Source organism: Melanotaenia boesemani, chromosome 19 (assembly GCF_017639745.1).
Source record: "Melanotaenia boesemani isolate fMelBoe1 chromosome 19, fMelBoe1.pri, whole genome shotgun sequence".
Taxonomy (NCBI): Eukaryota; Metazoa; Chordata; class Actinopteri; order Atheriniformes; family Melanotaeniidae; genus Melanotaenia; species Melanotaenia boesemani.
The window spans coordinates 5,836,432-5,858,249 of record NC_055700.1 but is presented as its reverse complement, the minus strand read 5'-3'; the positions used below and the strand labels follow the sequence as shown (position 1 = coordinate 5,858,249).

The 21,818-nt window shown below is 38.8% G+C and overlaps 1 protein-coding gene across 5 annotated transcripts in view; it reads left to right on the top strand.

Moving 5' to 3' along the window:
* Positions 1 to 20,495, top strand: part of LOC121630060 (calcium/calmodulin-dependent protein kinase type II subunit beta) — a 42,443-nt gene extending 21,948 nt beyond the window's left edge. For 2 of the 5 annotated variants that reach the window (XM_041970103.1, XM_041970101.1), the window contains exons 12-21: positions 364 to 406; positions 1,444 to 1,515; positions 2,678 to 2,715; positions 7,839 to 7,907; positions 10,899 to 10,943; positions 11,521 to 11,569; positions 14,809 to 14,884; positions 16,226 to 16,320; positions 16,401 to 16,637; positions 18,989 to 20,495. In XM_041970103.1, coding sequence (XP_041826037.1) covers positions 364 to 406; positions 1,444 to 1,515; positions 2,678 to 2,715; positions 7,839 to 7,907; positions 10,899 to 10,943; positions 11,521 to 11,569; positions 14,809 to 14,884; positions 16,226 to 16,320; positions 16,401 to 16,636 — 723 coding nt within the window. In that variant the 3' untranslated portion in view covers position 16,637; positions 18,989 to 20,495. The remainder of the gene's footprint in view (positions 1 to 363; positions 407 to 1,443; positions 1,516 to 2,677; positions 2,716 to 7,838; positions 7,908 to 10,898; positions 10,944 to 11,520; positions 11,570 to 14,808; positions 14,885 to 16,225; positions 16,321 to 16,400; positions 16,638 to 18,988) is intronic. The other 3 variants (XM_041970102.1, XM_041970105.1, XM_041970104.1) reach the window with 3 other exon arrangements.
* Positions 20,496 to 21,818: the final 1,323 nt, after the last annotated feature.

The following is a 21,818-nucleotide window of genomic DNA, read 5'->3' as shown; positions in this document are numbered from 1 at the left end:
TAGGACCTTTAATGGCCAGGAAAACAGAAATAATACTGCATCATTTTCAACCTTCAACCATTTCTTTTGTTTTAAAATCAGTGGTTGTCATAACTGGTCCCAAGTACATATTGACTTATTTGATTGTTCGTTCTAAATAAATCCTCTCTGGCTGTGAAAGGAGCTTGTACCTTTATAGATATTTAAATGGACTGTGATCAGTCCTCTTCTTTATACTGCTCGTTGATATATTTTCAGTGTAAGTGATGTAAGTGGACAGTGTTTTGTACAACAGTGAACAGAGCTCCTTTCCACATAAACACCTTCATGCCAATGCTTTCAGTTGGCTTCAGAATAACTGCTGCATGTTCTTTTCCTCTTTAGGGTGCCATCCTGACCACCATGCTTGTCTCCAGGAACTTCTCTGGTGGGTGCTATTCTCTGAAAAGATGAGGTTGAGGAGGACGGAGTGACACACCATCTGTCCTCTGCCTTCTCTTTACACTTTCAGATACGCACACACCAGCAGGTTGATGCATGCAGAAAACACTGCAGAGATTTTTTATTTTTCTTTCTTCATTCCTTAAATCGCACATTAAGTCTTCTAAAAAGATTTGCATCTGAAGAATCATAGAGTACAGGTGATTTAAAGATGCATCTCTACAAAAAGCTAAGGGGGTTTTGAGAAAGCCGGAAACAAAACCTTCAACTTAAATCTGTTTATTTTGAAATTCTTTTGCTTTTAGATTCTTCCTTTCTAATTTGTTAAAGAAGAAAACTGGTGTAAGTTCTTCCTTCTTAATAAGACTGGCTGTGTTGTGTCTCGGCTCTGCTGCTGTACAGCAAACAGCCTCATTCAACAACTGCAGATATTATATTATTATTACGTATTAAAGCAAAAACACTCAGCTAAGTAATAAGGAAAGGAAGACCCGGAGGTTCCTCTGCTGCAGAGAAATTCATTAGAAATCAGTTCAGATTAGAGCCCACATTAAAGCTTTAAGCTGCAGGCACATGTCAACTGTTAATGGTAGAAATGGTGAAAGAAACCAAGAAAAAGAGAAACAGAAGCTAAACACATGGTCTGTTTTTCCAGATGTAGAGTCTCATACTGCAGCTTCAGTGTGTTTGTGTAATACAGAGGAGAACAGATGTCTCCTGGTGTTGTTCTGACTGTGGAGCATGGAGATGATTGCATAGAGATGAACTCAATGTGGCCATAGCCAAAACACACCTGCAGGCTCTGTAAGGCTGTTTGAGCGTGAAGAATAATAGTGGACAGCTGCATCACATGACCTGGCCTCCTCAGTCATCTTCATGACTGTTAGAAAAGCTCAAGGTAACGATTTAATGAGGCTGGTTCAGAGAAAGAAATGTGTGTGAACTGTTGTGCTACATTAAGAATTAGTTGTTTGTTTTAGCATCATTTTGCAGTCTAATCTGTGTGATTCTGCTGTACTTCAGTGGGTCGGCAGACCACAGCCCCAGCTGCTGTCAGCGCTGTGGCGGGAACCACTGCCGGCATCGTGGAACAAGGTAAACTCTCACTGCTTCTCTTAAAACTTAACATCCTTTCCTCTCACTGAGCCAACATGATTAAACATTGCACTCTCCCTCTCGGCTTGTTTTAATCTCTCTTCTTAAATCTTTCTCTCCCTTCCCGTTGGCCTTTAATGCTTCTCAAATGTTTGCCAAGGTAAGCAGCCTCATCTCTCATCTGTGAGAAGAGGGTATTACTCTTAAGACTTCTTTGCCTGTCAAGGGTTTAAGACTTCTCTTGCCTTGCGGGGAGAAAGGAGACAAATTCATGCAGCTTGGAGTGTATTCAGTATCTTAGATGTCAGGTTTTAAATGTAAAGTGCAAAGAATAACAATTGTGCAAGAGGCAAAAATGGAGACTGTACACCCACTGAGAGCTTCAGTGCTACCATGATGAAGGATTAATGTCAGCATGACTGTTGCTTTTTGTGCTGTTTCCTTCGCTTTAATCATCATGAAGAGAATTTAACCACTAAAACACACATTTTCTGGCTTCCTGGAGTTTATTTTTGCCCTCATGTATGGCTACTATAATTGCTTTCCATCAATGAACTCCAGTAATCCAGCCTACTCTTGAGATTAACCAACCCATTATCACATACCTGCATCTCTAGTCCACTTCCCTCATGCTTCCACTCCTAATCCCGCATCTATCTGTGCCTGTGTGCATCTGTGTGCAAGTGTTTTTGGATTATATTGAGAATTAGTTTGATGCCCCCCCCTTCTGTCATGGCTGATGCCCTCTGCTTATCTAATGCTTTGGGCTGTGGATCAGGGTCAGGAGGTGCCAGTTGGATGGAGATTTTTTTAAATGTGTTTATGAGTCAGTGTGTGTGTTTTAATGTCTTTTAATGGGAGTTTTTTTTTTCTTCGCTGTTTTTTTTAAACGGGATCTGCACAGAGTTAGATTTTCTGCCCCTATGGGTGGTGAAGGAGAGCGAACGTGGAGATTTTAGCTTGTTCATTTGTTGCACGCTCATGTTTCTGTATTTGTGAGCTTTCCAGCTTGTTGATTTGCAGGTGATTGTTTTTTTCTGCATGCATGCATGAGTTACTGTGCAGTTGCATTCGTGTGAGCAGATCTGAAGAGCTGTGGTCATCTGAAGGTGTATGATGTGTACCCTTCCATCTGAGGGTGTGTCGTTCTGCCTCTCTGCAGCAGCCAAGAGCCTCCTCAACAAAAAGGCTGACGTCAAGGTAAGCTAGACTGCAATTCATTTTACTCTCCATTGTTTTCATCTGTACAGCATGATGCATCCTCGGTTTCTAGATTTCTATTACGTTTTATGTTGGAATCATGCATTAATCCCTAACCACTAGAGAAGTTTAGCCATGTTCCAAAAGTCTTTTTCTTCAAATAGAAGCAATTTCACAAAAAACTATTGGACTTTTTGACGGGACACTAAAGTGTTGCACAACTATGCTAATATTATACAGTATATTTTATGGAGTGCATGACAGGTATATAGACACATTGAAAAGGATCAAAAGTGGCTGCAGTAATTTACTCTTTTTTTCTGAATCCTCTGACTTTGGTCAGAGCTGCTTCATCTTATCTCTTCTCTCAGATGCCTCTACTTGGCACAGCTGGCACTTTGCACCACGCTGCTAAAGACATTTTTCATACAAATTATTTCTTATGTGCTGAAGCAAAGCTCCTTAAAGAGTTGGTCTCTGCACTGTTAAACTCTCTGAGGAGATGCTGAATCTGCAGTAAAGTGGATGGTGATGTTATCGATGTGGCTCTGTTAGCTTGTTTCTCATCTTATGTCTCACAAGTGTTTTAAGTTTCCTACTTCTACTTCTGCAAGTCTGCAGCAAACTTCGGTTGCAAATGTATGTTTGTGTTTGTGTCGTCATGCATGTTGTGTCTGCACGAGTCCATGTGACGCTTCTGTGTTAACTCTGGGTGAGCAGGTCAATGCAGGCTGCATAGGTAGTGGTTTAAATGTGTTTCAGGTGATTAAAGAGCTGTTAAATGTTGTGAGAGATGACATTTGTTTTGTCTTATAAGATTGAGATTCTTATAGAATCAAGATTTTTTTGCATGCAACAAAAGAAGTTTTTATCTTGTGTAAGGATCCATTTTGAACACATGAGTTACACACTTAGTGGTTGACATATGGAAATTGTGCACTTGTAATAAAAGTAATTAAACTTTATTAATGCTTGTGAAAATAAGATTGTAAGTTTTAAGTATTTTTTAATAAACTAAATAACATGAGGGGAAAAAGCATTTAAACATCCAGAGGGTCTTAAACTTAAGTTTATATGAAATTTGATCTTAAGTCCAGAAGAATAGAATTCTGAAATCCTACTTTCCCCCTAAACCTAAAACAAGAAATGTATTCTAATTGTAAATTCTGGTGACTGCTGAAATTCTTTAATATGGAAAGGTGACCATGCAAGGTCCTAAATCTAATCCTAAAAATTTTTAATTAGATCCTCAATTTTTATGTGAAGCCAGTGAAAGCCAAGAAAAGTGGAATTGGTGTTCACACCAACAGGCAGGAGTGTCTCTAAGACAGAACTGAGTCATGAAGGCAGGTGGAAATGAATCATATCCATGACAGTCATGAGCTCTGGGGGCTTGAGTTTAGTAACACAGCTTGTAAAGGTGCTAAGCCTATTGCTTAGGGAAGACACCCGGTCAAACCAAACAGTGACAGTCATCCTTTACCTTTTTCTGTATGACAGTCTCACCTCTATCTCGTCTTTTTTTTAAGCCCTCCCTCCTCCTATTCATGCCCCTCCCCCCTCTCCTCAGCCTCAGCTTCGTGATAATCTCAGATTATTTCCTACCAGATGATTAATCTGTCATTACATAATCACAGGCTTGCCTTCGTTGCACCCTGATGCCACAAGAAGGCACACAATCCTGGATCTATTTTAGTATTCCAAAGCACAGGCAATAATCCGCACTTTCTAAAACACGCTTTTTTAACAAGTTTTCCCGAGAGGATGCAATACCACGAAACAGTCAGTAGGAAAGAAGTCAGTTACATAAAAGAATACCTTCAGCTTTGAATGTTCTTGTTTTGTTGTTCTAAATGGTTTTAGTAAAGCAGGTTTTTTATTTCGTTGGAGCATAAATCATTTCCAATTTTAAACAGGGACTTTTGTACATGGAAATGGAACCGATTTCATTTTATCAAAGTTTTCCATAAAGTTAATCACTAAATCCTCCTGACAGGCTTGGAGCAATGTGTCGGTATCAGAGGAACTGTCCTGCACTGGTTCCGGTCTTATTTGTCGGATCAGTCTTTCTATGTTCACATTGAGAAGTATTTCTTAGCTGTAGCCCCTCTCAGTTGTGGCGTCCCACAAGGGTCCGTTTTGGGTCCACTGCTCTTTTCTTTGTATATGCTGCCTTTGGGGTCTATATTTCAGAAGCACAAAATTGCCTACCATTGCTCTGCAGATGATGTTCAGATTTATGTCCTTTTTAAACCACAAGAAGATCTTTTTACTAATCTGCTAGTTGCTTGAGAGATTTAAAAGTGTGGATGGAATTAAACTTTCTCCATTTAAATGAGGAGAAAACTGAAATTGTGGTCTTTGGAAGTTCTGAGCTTCTGAATGGTGCTGTAAGTGTTCTTGGTCCGCTTACTTCACACTGTTGAACCCATGTAAAAAATATTGGTGGCTCTTAACTTTCACCGGCAGGTCAGTTCAGTAGTTAAAAGCGTTTTCTTTTATTTGAGGCTGCTTGGTAAGATAAAGCTCCACCTGTCTAAGCAAGACATAGAAAAAATCCTTCACCTGCTCATCATGTCCCGCTTAGATTACTGCAACTCCCTGTGTTATGACCTTTATCTTTGCACTGATTGCAGCTCACTCAAAATGCAACTGCTCGACTGCTTACAGGGATGAGGCGACATGATCACATTACACCTGTGCTGCTACTTTGCATTGGCTTCCCTTTAGCTTTAGGACTCAGAACAAAATTTTATTACCACTTTTAAAGCCTTAAACTGTCTGGCTCCTTTGTATTTGTCAGAGCTGCTGCACCAGCCTGCTCCAGCCAGGGCTCTGAGGTCTTCTAAACAGTTCCTTCTGAAGTGACAGAGCTTTTTCAGTTGCTAGAACAGTTTGCCATTTCACATTAGATCTGCCCAGTTTGTTTCTGGTTTAAAGTCCTTGCTCAAGACCAACTTCTTTGCACTGGCTTTCAAACATAGTTGAGCTTGACATTGACATTTCCTTGCCTTACAGTACTACATGATACATAAAGAAAATAGGATAATGATAATGTGAAAAAGTACAGTAGTCATCAAACGTACCTGCAGAGAAACGTACCAATACACAAACATCAGCAACATCTAGTGAGAAGCGGATGGAGAGACGAGTACGTTTGTGTGGCCATGCAACAAGGAAGAAATGTGTCCTTGCAAGGGGGCTGTGATCATGCCACACCCTGAAGCTTCAGAGGGCTGCGGTCTGGGAGCCCGAGGCCCCAAAGGCCCAGCAGGTCCCCCAAACCGGAGCCCCCTGGCGCAACGGGGCAAGGGCACCTGGCAGCACAGGGCGACAGTGAGCAGGCACAGTGGGTGCTGGGCACCGCCGCGCGGGCCGCACAGAGGGCAGGCACCCCACAGGCCCAAGGGCCACCCATTCCCCCCAGCAGAGCCCCGCCCAGGAACCCGACGGGACCCGACTGCCCCAGGCAAGACCACCGCTGGCCACGCCAACCCAACACCAAGGCTAGGCACTCCAGGGACAGGAACATGTCTGCAGATTGCCCCCCCCCCCCCAAAAAAAAACCCCTCTTTACCCCAACCCTTACCTGTTTGACCCCCTGCAGCATCGTCAGTTCAGGAAAAATGCTTATGGGTTGGAAACATTAACAAAACTACGCTGTTTTCACTTTGAGACAGAGTTTTAAGAATCAGCATTTGTGCTCCCTAAACCCAGTTTTCCATGTGGATAAAACATCCAGACTTTAGCGGTAAACCTAAACTCGTCTCCATGTGGACGTGACCAGCGCAAGTTAAGCATACTGACTAAAATAGTCTCAGCTTTTTTCCACTTCTTGTCCAAAATGGAATTATTCGTAAATGTTTTGCAAGACAAGATTTTACTTATAGGTATTGTATGAACTTGAGCATAATGAGGTGTATAAATTTGAGTTACGATGAATTTGATTTAGTTTGATGATAATTTGATGACAATGAATTGGATTATAACTGAACTAAAATGGACTGTAGCCTTAAAGCTGCTGAAAACCTTCCTCAATATTTTGTCGCAACATTTTTTTCATAGATTCTCGCAGTAACTAGAAGCTTCTCCTCAGCTATTTCCTGCTTTTATAATCACAGGAGCTCTTTAAATAGTTTATGGGTTTTATGGCTGAGTGTGAATGCTGAATAGCAGCAGCTGACTCATTTCAGAGGTGTTTGTGTGATTACAGGTACCACTTGAAAACTCCCCAATGACCTTTTGTTCCTTTTAGATCCACTTGACATTTCTGCACAAGCACAAAAATACTAAATATAGTTGAAATTTAAGTTTCCAAGACTTTTCCTCTCACATTATCCCTAAAGCCACATATCTCTCAAACCGTTTTTTCCCTTTATTTAACCTAAAATGAACAGAATTGTTCTTTCTTCAGTCAGGAAATTACACTGAGTTGAATAATAAGCTGAACATTCTACCATGAAGTCTGAGTCATGCCTGCATTTGTGTGTTTCTGCATGCAGTTGCACTTGCGCACATCCTTATGAAACAGAGCCACAATATATTTAGCATAATGTTTGTCATGTCTTGCGTGTGTGTATGTGTGTGTGTGTGTGTATAAAGTCTATTTTGCTATGCAGTCTTGATGTGTTTCTTTTGCCTTTTGACCTCGTCTTCTTCCACTGAAATGAAGCAGTTGAATGTTTTGCTTACTCAGGGTGGATTTTAATGTAATCAGTCACATGCTTGTGCCTTCATTTCTGGCAGATGTTGCAGATGTGTTGCCATCTGCCAAATAGCCAGGGAATGTTAATGAAAATGGAAAAACTGATAGTGGAGAAATATAAGCTCTGACTGGAGTCGATTTGGATGTTATTGCAAATAGTAATCAACGGACATGGTGAGCTGCAGTGAGCCTTTCTATCTGATTAAAACTGAAGCCAGAAATTTTAAATTTGGCTCCAGAGCTGAATGACCACATTTAATCTCTCCGGTGTTTGTGTCTGAAGCTGTCCTGTTGATTTTTTTTACCTATATAATTTTTTAGCTTTTTTATTTAACACAGTAAACACCCACATCACAACCAGCAGATGGCACCCCTTTCCACTGTCTCTGAGCACTAATACTTTGTTTTTCCTGCACAGCCACAGACAAACAGCACGAGAAACAGCATAGTAACCAGTCCCAAAGGCAACATCCCCTCTGCTGCACTGGTATGCAGCTCTATGTCTGTCTGTCTCTGTCTGTCCAGTGTGTGTGTGTGTGTGTGTGTGTGTGTGTGTGTGTGTGTGTGTGTGTGTGTGTGTGTGTGCGCGAAAGAGAATGGAAGGGTGGCGTGTACCATTTTTTCCAATCTTAGCAATTAACTGCATTGAATTTGTTTAATATTATTATTACCTGAACCAAGGTGAAGGCCATGTTTGTCTGTCTGTTATCAACAATACTCAAAAAGTTATTGGTGGATCTTGATAAAACTTTTTTAGGAAATCTCAGAAATGGAATAAGGAAATGAGGTGATTAGATTTTAGAGGTGATCAATGCCTGGATCCAGGAATTTTTTAAAGGTTTCTTTACTATGGGGAGGAAGGGATAATTATGCCATGAGAGTTTCTAACTAACAAAAATGTCCACAATCACAGACAAAAAGTCTGCGCTCTTTGAGTTCTTCTGCTATTAAAGTTTGAAATTGCAGCTTTAAAAGAATACTTAGACTTACTTCAGTCTATTCATGAGGGCAAGAGGTCTTCACAGGATCCAGAACAGTAGGACCCTGATAGGAACTGAACCAAGGTCACAGGAAGTGGGGGACCCAGGTGCCACCGCCCAACTGTTAAATATTCTAGTTAGCAGCAAATCAGTGTATCTTAATTTGATTGATTCTCATTCACTCTAAAACAGAAGTCCTGTGAGGAAAAACATTTCATTCATTGTTAGAACTTTCAATGCTAAAATGTTTTTGACATCAGTTCAGTTAGAAGAGTATTTATCTCTTAATTATAAGAATAATGGTAATCCCCATAGTTTACGGTTTTCCTATAAACACTGATATGAAAAGAGCTGAGAGTATTAAAATCCAAAAGAAGCTTGGCAAGAAGCTTGTGCATCAGTTAATTAGGACTAAATTAATAAACAGCTGCAGAGTCCCTGGTTTTGTTAGAACTCTGTCCTTTCTTTACTTATCTGCACTTGCCTCCTGCCCACCAGTCTGATGTAGGTTTGTGAGTCCTGTCTGGGCCACAGCTTCCTCCCACGTAGGAGAACAGGTTCATTTAGTTTTGGTATTTAAAAAAAAAAAAAAAAAAGAATCTGTCAGGTTTCAAAGCTAAAACGCTCTCATCAGGAGGTTGGAGGGTTTCCATAATCACAAGCAGGACACTGGAGTTAATGATCCTATTGAAACTCTTTGGAAGAGACCACAGCGCCCTCACAGCAACCCAGGTTATTGACCTCCTCACAAATAGACCAGTTTGTGAAACAGAAAGGTTGTTTGTGTCTGAGATGAAACACAGGAACACCAGACTAAGGTGTTTCTCCTCCCCGTATGCACATCCAGTACAACTCTGAGTCCTGTCATCTGTGGAAGCATGCATGGGGTGTATCTGTAATGGTGATGTACAAGAAACTTTGCACTTCTTTGTGGCATAGTGTTCGACCTGATCTTAAATGTGAACATCAAAAGAGGTAACTGTGGATGTTAGGAGGACCAGACAGAAGCTAAACACTACTCCTATCCTGGGAGAAGAAGAGGAGATGGTGGAGGACTGCATGTATCTGGCTGTTCGACTGGAAACACTGAAGCTGTTTACAAGAAGGGACAGAGGATGCCATGTCCTGAAGAAGCTTAGTTCCTTCAACGTCTGCAGGAAGGTGTTGGAAGTCTCTTGGAAAGTGAAATCTGTTTGCAGCTGTTTGTTTAGAGCATCAGAACCCCCTGGAGCTGATTATACAAGGAAGAAAGTTTCAAGAGCTGCTCGACCTGATGATTAACATGGTGCACCCTCTGTCTTCTTTAGTTTTTGTTTTGTTTTGTTTTTTTACTTCTGAGTTTAACTTGCAGTTAGATTGAGGCAGCACAATTTCCTGTTTATGGTTGAACCAGACCTGTTGTTTGTTGGTATGGTTTAATACACAGCCTCAGAACTTTAATAATGCTTTGAAAATACAGTGTTTTACTGTTAACATGGCTGGTAGGAAACTGGATGTAATGGCTACTTTCTGTGTGAAGAAGCACCAGACGTCCTGATTAAATGACAGTCAACAGTTTTCTGCCATCGAAGCAAAATTTGATGGTTTTATATGCTTATAATCATAAAAAGTACATATATATTTTTTGTGATGGAAATATTGAATATGCCCCCTTATATTCTAGTTAGAGGATGAGCCTCTATTTCTTTTTATTATTATTATTATTATTATTATTATTATTATTATTATTATTATTATTATTATTATTATTACTGTCAATAAATCCTTGGAAAAGAACAGAACCAGTAACTGATGGTTTTAGTTTGCTCGTTTTCTCTATGTGTGAAGAAATCTCTCTACTTCAAGTCTTTTGCCTCCTAATGAAATGTCTAATTTAAAAACATCTTTCAGATATAGATTTGTTGCTTAACGTCAAGAGGAGCAGTAATCCCAAAAAACACTTGTTGGTTATAGTTTGTAACAAAAAGAACTTGAAGAAAAAGAACTAATTTGGCGCTGTATTCAGTTGCTGGGCCAGTAGGACTGAATATGTGGGTTTATGCAAATGAGGGGGAATGTGGGCTGCTGATGTGATGTCTTTAAATTTTAATTTTTTGACTGAAATGTAGCACAATACATGAATTGTTGGTTATGGTCTTTAACAAAAATGACACAGTACATGCAATATTATTGTTGTAAACGTCAATAACTTTAGAGATGTTATAATCTGTTATATACTTGGAAAAAAGTGGATTATGTCATAAATATTTGGCTTGATTGACTTGGCAAAGAAAAGCTATACTAATCATTCACATTTATGGGTTCATTTTGCTGCCATTCGTGCCATGATGTCTATCTGCTCTTTATCCTGTTCTTTTTCTTTCCATTTATTAATCACGTCTCTCTGCTGGTTTTCCTCTCTCAATCTCATTTAGTCATTATGAAACACCTCCCTCTTTACCTTCTTTCACTCCCACTCTCTCTTTTCTCCCCTTTGTTTCTCTCCATTCTTCCTCCAGGAGCCACAGACTACTGTTATCCATAATCCAGTAGATGGGATCAAGGTATATCCTCCTCCCCTCCCTCCATTTTTTCATTCCTCAAACATAACTTTCACCCTCGTCTTCTCTACGTTTCACTAACTGTGTGGGCTCAGCTGTACCTACAGAGGGTTTTTGTATTCTTATGAATATCTGTGTGCATCTCTTTGTGTTTGTGCATGAAAGAGATGGTGAGTGTGAGTCTGTGGAGCTGTGAGAGTTTTGTTGGCTTATGCTGCCCCTCTGTGTTCAGATGAATGGTGCTCAGTGGTCCAGCCACTAGTTGAGAAGTCGATGTATGTCAGTAAGAACGCCACCAGATTAACCTTCATCCCAGTGTTCAGGCTGAGTGCAACAGTGGCTAAACACGTCTGTTTCTGTCCACACTGAGACAGCTCAATCCATAGACAGGATTGTGCAGAAACGTTTGCTAGTTTAGATAGAGTAGTGTTGCAGATTTGGTGGCAGGAATTTGAGTTTGCTGTACATATGTGTGCATGCTTTTGTGAGTATATTTAGTGTATTTATATTTAGTACGCTGAGTGTATTTATATTGATTATTATTGTAATGATTAACAAGTTGTTTTTATGTACTTTGCAGGAATCATCTGACAGCAGCAACACCACTATTGAGGATGAAGATGTAAAAGGTAGATCACACAAGTGCAGCATCACCTTTATTTAGGGCTTTATTACGCTCTCAAATATAAAATTATATTTATTCTTTTCATTAAAAAGCAGCACAGTGTTTTTAAAGAACCATGTCAAAAGAATTAATTTTATTTTAAAGCTGATTCAGGTCCAACATTGTGGTAAAACCTTTAGTCAAATAAATCTGAAGTATGTTAGGAGGGAGTAAAGGGAAACTATAAACAACAAAGGGGTAATGAAACTGGTTAATACTTGACTGAGGAGCACCAAAACACAGGTGGACTAACAAAGATGGAGAAAAACACAAACCTAGATCCAGACAGGCAACAGGTGGAAACAATCAGCAGCTTCAAAACACAAGAAAACAGACAAAGACGTAAAAAGATTTAAGATACACTGAGGACGAGCACTTACATTATACATAGAAAAAGCACAAATACTCAAACACAAAGATCCTACAAAATAACAATGAATTTACCTATTTAGAAAATCTTGAGAAATAACGGGGAAAAACAAACAAGCATGCCGAGTAGACTGTAAGTTTCTAATTTAGTGGGATTGAAAATCATCAATAACAGTAAAGATCACATTAAAGAGCTGTTTAGTTACAGATTCATTTTCTAAATTTGGTAATCAGTCCAAATATTCGAGCAGTTTTGGGTCATATTACCTTCATATGCTGTCAGTTTAGCGATGACTGGTCCATTAGCTTATATCAAATAAGCATATAACCACAGATTCTTGCTGCGGTGTAATGAGATCAAATGCAGCAAAGTCTACATAACTCCACCTTTCTTCAATTAAAAAGTGGAGGCAGTGGATGGAGGAGGAAATATCTGACATATTTGGAACGTTAGCTGGGATTTTAACTGAGACTGAACCATCCTTATCTCGTTTCTCTCCTGGTCTCGTCATTTTCATGGTCATTTATTGTTTTTTTAGGGGTTTCTTTATACACTTTTTTTACTTCCAAGCCTCAGAGGAATACTCACTGTTTGTGTTGTGCATTTTGTACAACGAATGTCCTCTCCTATTTTACTAAGGTTTTAATAAAGTGGCCTTACCTTACCTTACCTTAACCAGGCTAGTGTCACCTGCTGTACTGGAACATGTTCAGGGCCTCCACTAAATTATTGGTATTATATTTGTTTATTTAAAGATTTAAACATGGAATGAGTTCTACAAATGCTCTTTTAAATCTGTTTTCTTAGAAACAGAAATTTTCAATGCAGATAAAATACATTTATCATGATCTGTATTTAAATATGATGGGGCTAAAGTCAGACTTACAATACATGTAGCTCTCTTTTAACCCAGATAGGTCGCTATGGTAACTGATGATGAACATGTAACCTGCTTTAGAGGAAATTTTAATCAGTTACTCATTTAAATCAGCTGAACAAAGCTCCACCCCTTCATTTCCTGATGAGATACTCAGTGAGCAGCAAACATGCACAGTGCTGCGTCGATGCAGACACACACACACACACACACACACACACACACACACACACACAGGTACATGAAAATGTTTTCAGCTGGTGATGCAGACGAGGCAAGATGGGTTTGAATGTTTGGTCCTGATTTACAGCTAAACCCAAAATGATTATGCGGTAGCCTGTTGTTCTATTTCAAGTTACAAAATTAATTTTAACTTGATTTGGGGGTAAGACTGAAGGGATGCGTTTCATCAAGGGACTGTATCAAAGTAAAATGCAGTTCTTGGGTTTCATGTTTAATTGTGTCACATGAAATAGTGCACAGAGTTATAAAATAGAAGCATGATTAATACATTTCTCCTGTAATCTGCAGCTATTGTGCATGCAAATTCCCATTATTTCCTATTATTTCTATAAAACAAGTCCTGATGTTAAAAAGAAAGATGAAAATATCTAATTAGATAAGACTATCTACTGTTAGTTTTTTCTACTTTAAAAGAACATTTTTCAAAGAAAAACTTTAATGTTTAAAAAACTTTTTCTTCATAATACCACATTTATTTCCCAGCTGAGACTCAGACAAAGCAGCAGCTCCAGAGTCATGCAGCCTCAGACAGCTGATCCAGCCGAGCGCTGCTTCTTGTAACTGCTGCTAATTCTCTGACTCGGAGAGCATTAGAGCTCCTGGAAATATTTATTGTTTCTACTGCTGTTTCAACATTGGAGGACTGGGTTCAGTTAAGCGTCAACAAACAAAGGAATATCACTGTTATCCATTGTGGTCACAACAAATTAATCTGTACATAGTCATCCTCAGCCTTCCTCTTAAACTCCTGAAAATGACATTCAGATCACATGAAGTAAATAGGCTTTATGTACTTTCATTGAAATATTACACCTTTTTATTTCTATGTTAAAGGTGGGAGAAGAACTACTGACAAAATGCCCTTCCTCACTCCCAACTCATCACATACTGATTCTTGATCAGGAACACTTGAGCATTAGTACATAAACAAGGTTTTCCTCAGCTGGCGACTTCACTCGGGACACTTCACACAAAGCATCATTGACAGTATTCAGCAAAGTTTCCAGTGTAGTGAAAAATATTTGCTTATAGTGTTGATCTGTCACAAAAGTTGGACAAAGCAAACATCACTGGAGGGCAGTTAGAGAGTACTGATGTAAATTAATCACATTAAAGACTGAGTTACACTGTGGTGTTTCCACTTTTGGTAAAGAAGTGTGTGCAGCTTTAGGAAAGGAAAGAAGGCAAATGAAGTGAAGATTGTGATGTAAAAGTAATTTCATTATAGAAAAAGGCACAAAATAAAACTGGCAATATCCAACGAATGACAGAGAGGGAAAGTGAGGGAGGGAGGAAGGGAGGGATGGAAGAGACAATCCGAGCGAGTTAAGCCGTCCATTCAGTGTGGGGAGGAAGCGACAGGAGAAGGACAGTAAATCTCATCCGATGGGCCGGGACAAGAATAGCGCGATGAGCTCAAGCAACCTCACATACACACGAAAGATATGATGGATGATGGATGGAGGTAGAGAGCTCCGCAGCGCCTAGACGGAAGATGGGGTGTACGTAAGCCGTGTAGTATTTCTGTGTGTGCAGTACCATGAAGATCAGAGCAGGAGTTGTTCTGAACTGAGATGCATTCAGTTTCTGATGTTGGTAGATGTGTTTTAGCTTCATGAACTGAGTTTTACATGTGAGTGTACATGTGGATGGTGAAGGGGACTGTAACTTAAATTTTAATCACATGGTTCGTACTATGTCTTTGTCTTCACAGCTCGCAAACAAGAGATCATAAAGATCACAGAGCAGCTTATCGAAGCGGTAAACAATGGAGACTTTGAGGCCTACGCGTGAGTCTTCTGTTCATTCCATCATTTCATATTAAACTTCAAGCAACAGCAGGAAAAAGTACAAATTCAGCCTGTGAAGTGGACATTAAAGCTCTCCATCACCCATAAAATACCATTAATCTGATTGACGTACAAATGTGTTGTATTAAAAGATTAAAGAGTAATTACAGTCATTGTTTTATCCGCTCTCCCCCTCTCCACTCAACATATAATTAAGAATAATGCTTGGCAGACTGAGTGAGGGAGGGGGGGAGGGTTAACTATGTCCACAATGGAAATCCATTTCCACAAAGATGAGCAAAGCAGATGAAAGTTCATGCATGACAAAAATACACATAATTACAGGGAATCAAAGTGGAAGCCAAGCCGAAGTTTAAATTTCTATATAAAAATTTAATGATTTATTAATTCACAGCATCCAAATGCTAAGATATTGACTCAGAATTATGCTCGTACATAGCTAATATCATTTACATTTGAGAGTTACAACTTAAATCAAAAGCACAGTGGTTGGGAGTCAGGATTTTAATTCATTTAAGTCAAATGTTTCAACTACTAAAGTTCTCAGTTTTATGTTTTAGAAATTTTATCGATAAAAAAAATCTATTTCAATGATAAAAAGTTTTATTAATGCAAAACCAAATTTAAAGTTTCAGTGAATGTAAAAACTATCTAATAAATATAGAAGTAAAAGCCAAATTCAAGTTAAAAATGTAAGGGCACTGAATCGAACTAATAATAAATCAGATTGCTTAAAATTAAAGATGCTCCAACAGACTCGAGCAGATTTCCTGTGTTCACATTTGAACTCATTGTATTTTTTATTTTCCTTATGGAAATGAGGGGTTATCACAATTTTTATTGATAACTTTATCTAATATCTGACAAGTGGCCAAATAAATTTAACGTTTTTTTGGTTGTTTGTTTTAAAGATATACACAATAATATTATTAACCTTTTAAAAGCTGTAGTCCCACTGCTAAGAAAAGATGGAACCAAATCTTTGCCAAAATGACCAGTTTGAACCTTTTTTCATTTGTGCTGTGTGCCATCTTCATTTATTGTTTACCAGAAACACATATATTGAAGTTTTAACAAAGTGCTCCTTTTACTATGACTCCAAAAGTATTTAAATTGACCCTATGGTTACAGAGATATAATAATTTCATTATGGATATGCAATTTTCAAGCAGATGCCTCAAAAATATGCACAGAACTCAAAAGGTTAAAGAAAATTGTTGTTAAATACTGTTTTTATGAATATTTAAAGAAAAAGTCAACAAATAGTAATGATATTTAAAAGCATAATATTTGAAGTAATTGTGACTTTGACCTGTACAGGAAGATCTGTGACCCTGGTCTTACCTCGTTTGAGCCTGAGGGGCTGGGAAACCTGGTGGAGGGCATGGACTTCCATAGATTTTACTTTGACAATCGTAAGGCTGCCACTTGACCTGTTATTACTGTTTACATTATAACGTCCACATCCTGAAGTGGTGTTCCTCTCCCTTGTCAGTCCTTTCCAAGAACAGCAAACCCATCCACACCACTATCCTCAACCCTCATGTGCACATGATCGGAGAGGACGCAGCCTGCATCGCCTACATCCGACTGACGCAATTTGTTGACAGCCAGGGCCATCCTCGCTCCAGCCAATCAGAAGAGACGAGGGTATGGCACCGCAGGGACAGCCGGTGGCAGAACGTCCACTTTCACTGCTCGGGAGCTCCTGCTGCACCACTGCAGGGATGAGGTATGACGAGACAGCGCTTAGCACCTGAACACAGCATGTCAGGACTGTTCACTGAGCAGGGAGCTGCCACAGAGTAGCAAGACAGGACAGACTAAGAAATACTTTTACAGTTTGATGTGCAAATTAGGACACTTACAGCATTTTCATTTTAGGTTATTAGAAAGTTAAGTTATTGGGAAATAATAATAAATGGCCTTAAGTGCAGACTTTTGGCTTCAGATTGAAGGTTATTTATATACAAACTAGAGGAAAGATCTTCAGAGTCCTCTTTGTCTGGAGCAAGGGGTAATTAGACAACTTAGCCAGAAATAAAATATGTATTTCTAATCCTTTAAAATCCTTTCCAAAGTATGACTGCATGGGTGTCCTCCTGTATAATGTTTTGTCAAGCCTTAACTGCAGCTGTTTACAGCTGTTATCTGTTGGGGGGGTTTTCTTAATTTGTCTTCAACAAGTGAATTGCAGGTTGATGTTAAATGACTTTGTGCTGTAGGAAGCAGACCGAGTCCTTTTACAAACCTTCCTCACACTTTCTTCTTCCTTTGACTCTGGTGCAGGTTTTATCGACCCAAACAATGTTGTTTCAGTAGGGCTCAGGCTTTGTAAATTAAGTTTTTTGTCAAAGTCTAATTTAGCCTTTCACCTCAGACACATGAATTTATTTTGTTTAAATGGCATCTTGTAAATGTAAAAACCACCCGGTTTCACCTTTTTTCTTTAGTATATGAACTCCTTTTATATATTGACGTCTTCATCCTTTACACATGTTGAATAACCTGCTGACATCTGACTGCTGAGCTCAACTGGAAGTGTTTAATCTGCATTCATTCTAGCTTGACTTAAGAAAAGTGGGAAGAAAACACTCAGGTCTACTGACTAATTTTCATTAACATTTTGTTTTTAAATTGTCCTTTGTCAGGATGCTGCAGTTGGAGCTCACACTTTCTTTACATAATAGCATTTCTAGCTCACACGGAGGCTCTAAAAAGACATCTTGTGGACATAAAGAGATGAGTGTGACTTTTCAACCTGTCTTCAAGACAGCCGGAAGTTTGTCTGTGCCACCGTGTGGTGCTGACTTCCAGATTTCAGCTAAAAATAGGAAACTAGCCTGATGAGGTATTTATGAGGGGTGATTATGAGAAACACAGAATGTAATGCCATCCCTTCAAGTTGTTGCCGTGATATGCCTGTTGCCAGGGAGTTAGTGGTGTATGATAAAAGCCATTACCACATGCAGTGGGAAAGGCTTTAATTAGCAGCTGTACAACAATTTAAACTAGAGATGCACCGATACCAGAATTAAGTATCGGCCAGATACTACGTACATGTACTCATACAACCCAGTACATGTACTCTTATCATCATAGCGGTGAACGGAATCCACGAAAATCCACTTTATTCTCCTTCTTTATGAAGATTTTGACTGTTTTTAAGCCTTAGAGGATGTCAGACAATTAACTACTGGTTTGCTGCATCAGACATTCTACATACCAGTGAACTGTAATGGGATTTATCAGCACTCGCATAAGTACTCAAATGCAAATACTTGTTCTTGTACTCTGAAAAAAACCTGGCATTGGTGCATCCCTAGATTAAACACTACTTTTGGTGTTTGAGGATCCTCATCCACCATTGTTGTAAATGTTCAGGACTTTTGATGATGCGGAGCTCACCAGTGCTACCTGTTTTTTAGTTTTTTATTGCAAACAAAAACAATGACAAACAAAACAGTAACTAAAATGTAAAATGAAATAAAAATAAAAGGTCACTCTGATAGCTCCCACCATAGCGGATTTATATAGTTTTTAAAAACTAACCATAACCTTTTTCATGTCTTTATTAAGAGCTGCTTCGACTGCATGTCGTGTGTTTACAGCAACAAGGCAAGAAAACTGGTTTTCGTTCAGATCTTTTACCTGCGATACTGATGAAGAATAAAAATAAAGAATAAAAAGATAAGAATAAAAAGCCCTTACCTTTCCAGTAGTTGTTTAATTTCTTTAGATCAATCATGTAAAAACTTGATTTCAGTTTGTACATTAGAGTTAAATATTCTGTCTCTTCGTGCAGTTTGGATGTAGAAACCCTTAAATAAGAACCCAAATTTTGTTGTCATAATTGAGTCCCTAAGCATTTCTGTCAGGGTCATTAATAGTAGTAAATTCAAATAGGAAAGAAACATGTTTTTTTGACATGGGTTGTTGAGATTAGACTGATGGGAAGAAATTAAAAAGAGCTTACTTTACATTTAAATATGTAAATAAAAATAGAGACATTTAAATGTACATTCATCACCTGGATACAAACATGACTTCTGATGAATTCACTTTTTTCTGTTTTTGTCACAGGTAGCATGAGGAGGTGGAGCAGAGCTGAAGCAGGAGGAGTCAGGGCTGAGAGAGAGGTGCAGGTGGATGTAGGGTGGGGTTGCACTCTGCACACACACCTCGCCCTTCTCTCTCGATGACCACAGCGGACAGTTTAAGCTCGATCTTTACCACGTCAGAGAGCAAATCAGCTGCAACAAAGAAACTGTTTAGCCTGCGTCTCGTCTTCACACCTGGACAACACCTGTCCTTTATTCTGTCGGCCTCACATGAGGCGCTCTCCTTGTTCTGAACATAAAGTTATTGATCCTTAATCCTAGTGTTATTATGACTGCAGCCTGTCATTGTGCTCTTTCAACTGTTCAATATTATTAACTATTTGAATCCCTTCTTTGGTCTTTTTTATGATGTGCATGACTCCTACCTGTAATCTTAATATTGCCTGTGGCTGTTTCTCTGCACGACTAAGGCTGCCTGTGTGAAATGAACAAACAGAATCATGAGTCTCACATTGAGAGACCAGTGGGCGTATTTATTTATACCTTTTTTGTTGTTGTTGTTGGTTTTTTTTTTTCTTTTTCTTTTTTGTTACCTGGAGTGTAATTGACCCTGAACTGACGCCTACATGTGTGCACCGGACCCTTCAGAGCCGCTCTGTGAGACAGTGACAACCATGCAGCATGCTAAAATATTTCTGTCATTATTTAAGATTCTCTGTGTGCCGAACATTGCAAATTATCTACTGAAACTATGACAGTGGTTTAAGATAATAGTATCCTGCTGTTTATGTATGCTTTCAGTTTCGTTGTGGTGGTATTTACTTGCATGATATTCCAAGTTAATGCATTACTAAGTTGGATGTTAATGTACATTTTTATTGATCCTCTTTTTTTCTTTTTGAACTGAACTGCTGGTGAACTTTAAACTGTTGCCTCAACTGTTGAAAATGCATACTCTGTTTATGTGTTTATGAAAAATGGTGTGTTGTTGGTGAGGATAATGATAGCCTTTTGGACAGACTGCTGCCTCTAGATTAGATTTACTGGTTTGTTGCCCAGGTTTTCTTTTGATTTACTAAGCGACATCACAGTTAAAGACATTTGTGTAACACCTGCCCGTGGTTAGTTTAGCTTGCCCCAGCCAAAAATTTAAATGCAAATTTCCAGTCCACTGTTTCAAATCAAGAGGCTGACCAATCAGAACAGAGTGGATTTTTTGTGGGCGGAGCCTAAAGCAAAAAGAGCTAAACAGCGTTTCACACAGAAGGTGATAGAGGTCTAAAAAAATGATAAAAATGTTATGTTTAAGCACTTAAACCTGCTCTATTAGATCCCTAAAATAGAATTATGAACCTGTATATGTACATAATAGTTCCTCAAAGACTTTATCATGCTCAATATGTTAAAGTAAAACAAGGCATTGCTATGAGGGATGAGACCCAGAGCTTGCACTGAGTTAATAAATCTGATGCATTTAAGCTGACAATTGAAGTTGCAGAATTTTTTTCATGTTTTGTTTGGTTTTTTTTGTTTGTTTTTTTTAAAAAAGCATCTGACAGTGTTGTATTGTCTGTTGACAGATTTCCTCCCACTTTACTGACAAAACAGCGAATGTTTTGTGGAGTGTTTGGCTGTTAAACCACTGACAATGTTAAGTCACAGGACTTAAACTTTTAGATTCAAGTTAATTACAACCTTAGAAAAACATAGTACTTGGTTGGGTTAAGGAAACACAATTTGCTGGTTATTCCGGGTCCTCTCCTTTAAGAGAGCACAGATGATAATGTTATATCTAAACCACTACAAACAGTATCAGAGTGGATGGTTTTGCTTCTAGTTTGTGAGAAGAGAAAGGGTGTTCAAACAAATATTCATTGTATTTCTTGACTGTTTTGTTTCCACAACAGAAAGCAAACCAGAAGGGCTCCAGCTCCAGCTTGTCACTCAAAATGTAAATATCAAAGCCAGAACATTCTCAGCCATTTTTCATGAATATAATAGGCACAATTATAAATATCTGATTGTTTGAGCTCAAAATGCCAAATTTTGTGTTAGAAAAAAACACTCCTTATTGGAAATTATTTTCATTATTCTCTGATGAGAATAAAAGTTTGGAATGGAAGTAATAATATGCTTTGTTAATGCTACGATCATAGTTTGTCAGAGCCCTTCACCTGTTTTTATCCCGTAATACTTTGCTGTTATAGCAGTTAAAATGGCATAAAGCTGTCCAACCTATCAAAACAGAGTCTGCATTGAATATGGGTTCATCTTTCCATAAAAGGTGGAAAAAACTGAAAGAAGTTCACTTTAGAAATGAACATGAATAAGATCAGTGATTAAAACTAAATGCACTTTGCAGCAGCATAAGTTTTACATTGCATTAACACAAGATGTGTATTTAGAAAAAAACACAATGTCATCATCTGAAACGGTTTTGGTCCTGAGGGACTCCTGAGCTTCATTGTTTAGATCGGGGGGGATCAACTCCCGGCCTCCCACCACAGAATCCTGCAGGTTTTAGATGTCTCCCTGCACAACACACCTGATTAAAATCAAAGGATCATTAAGAGGCTTGCACAGAAACTGATAGGAAGCTGCTGAGAACCATTTCGTTTGAATCAGGTATGTTGTAGCAAGGAAACATCTAAAACCTGCGGGACACTGGCCTAAGTAGTCCTGAGGTTGTGATTGCTGGTTTAGATGCTTCCCTGCTCTAATACCCCTGACTCAGGGCCAATGACCCACTGATGCAGGGTTATGCCATGCTCAAGAATATGAAACATTGATTTAAAGCATATAAAGTTATTTCTATATATTAAAAATTTAGGACACAAAGGTAAGCTAATTAG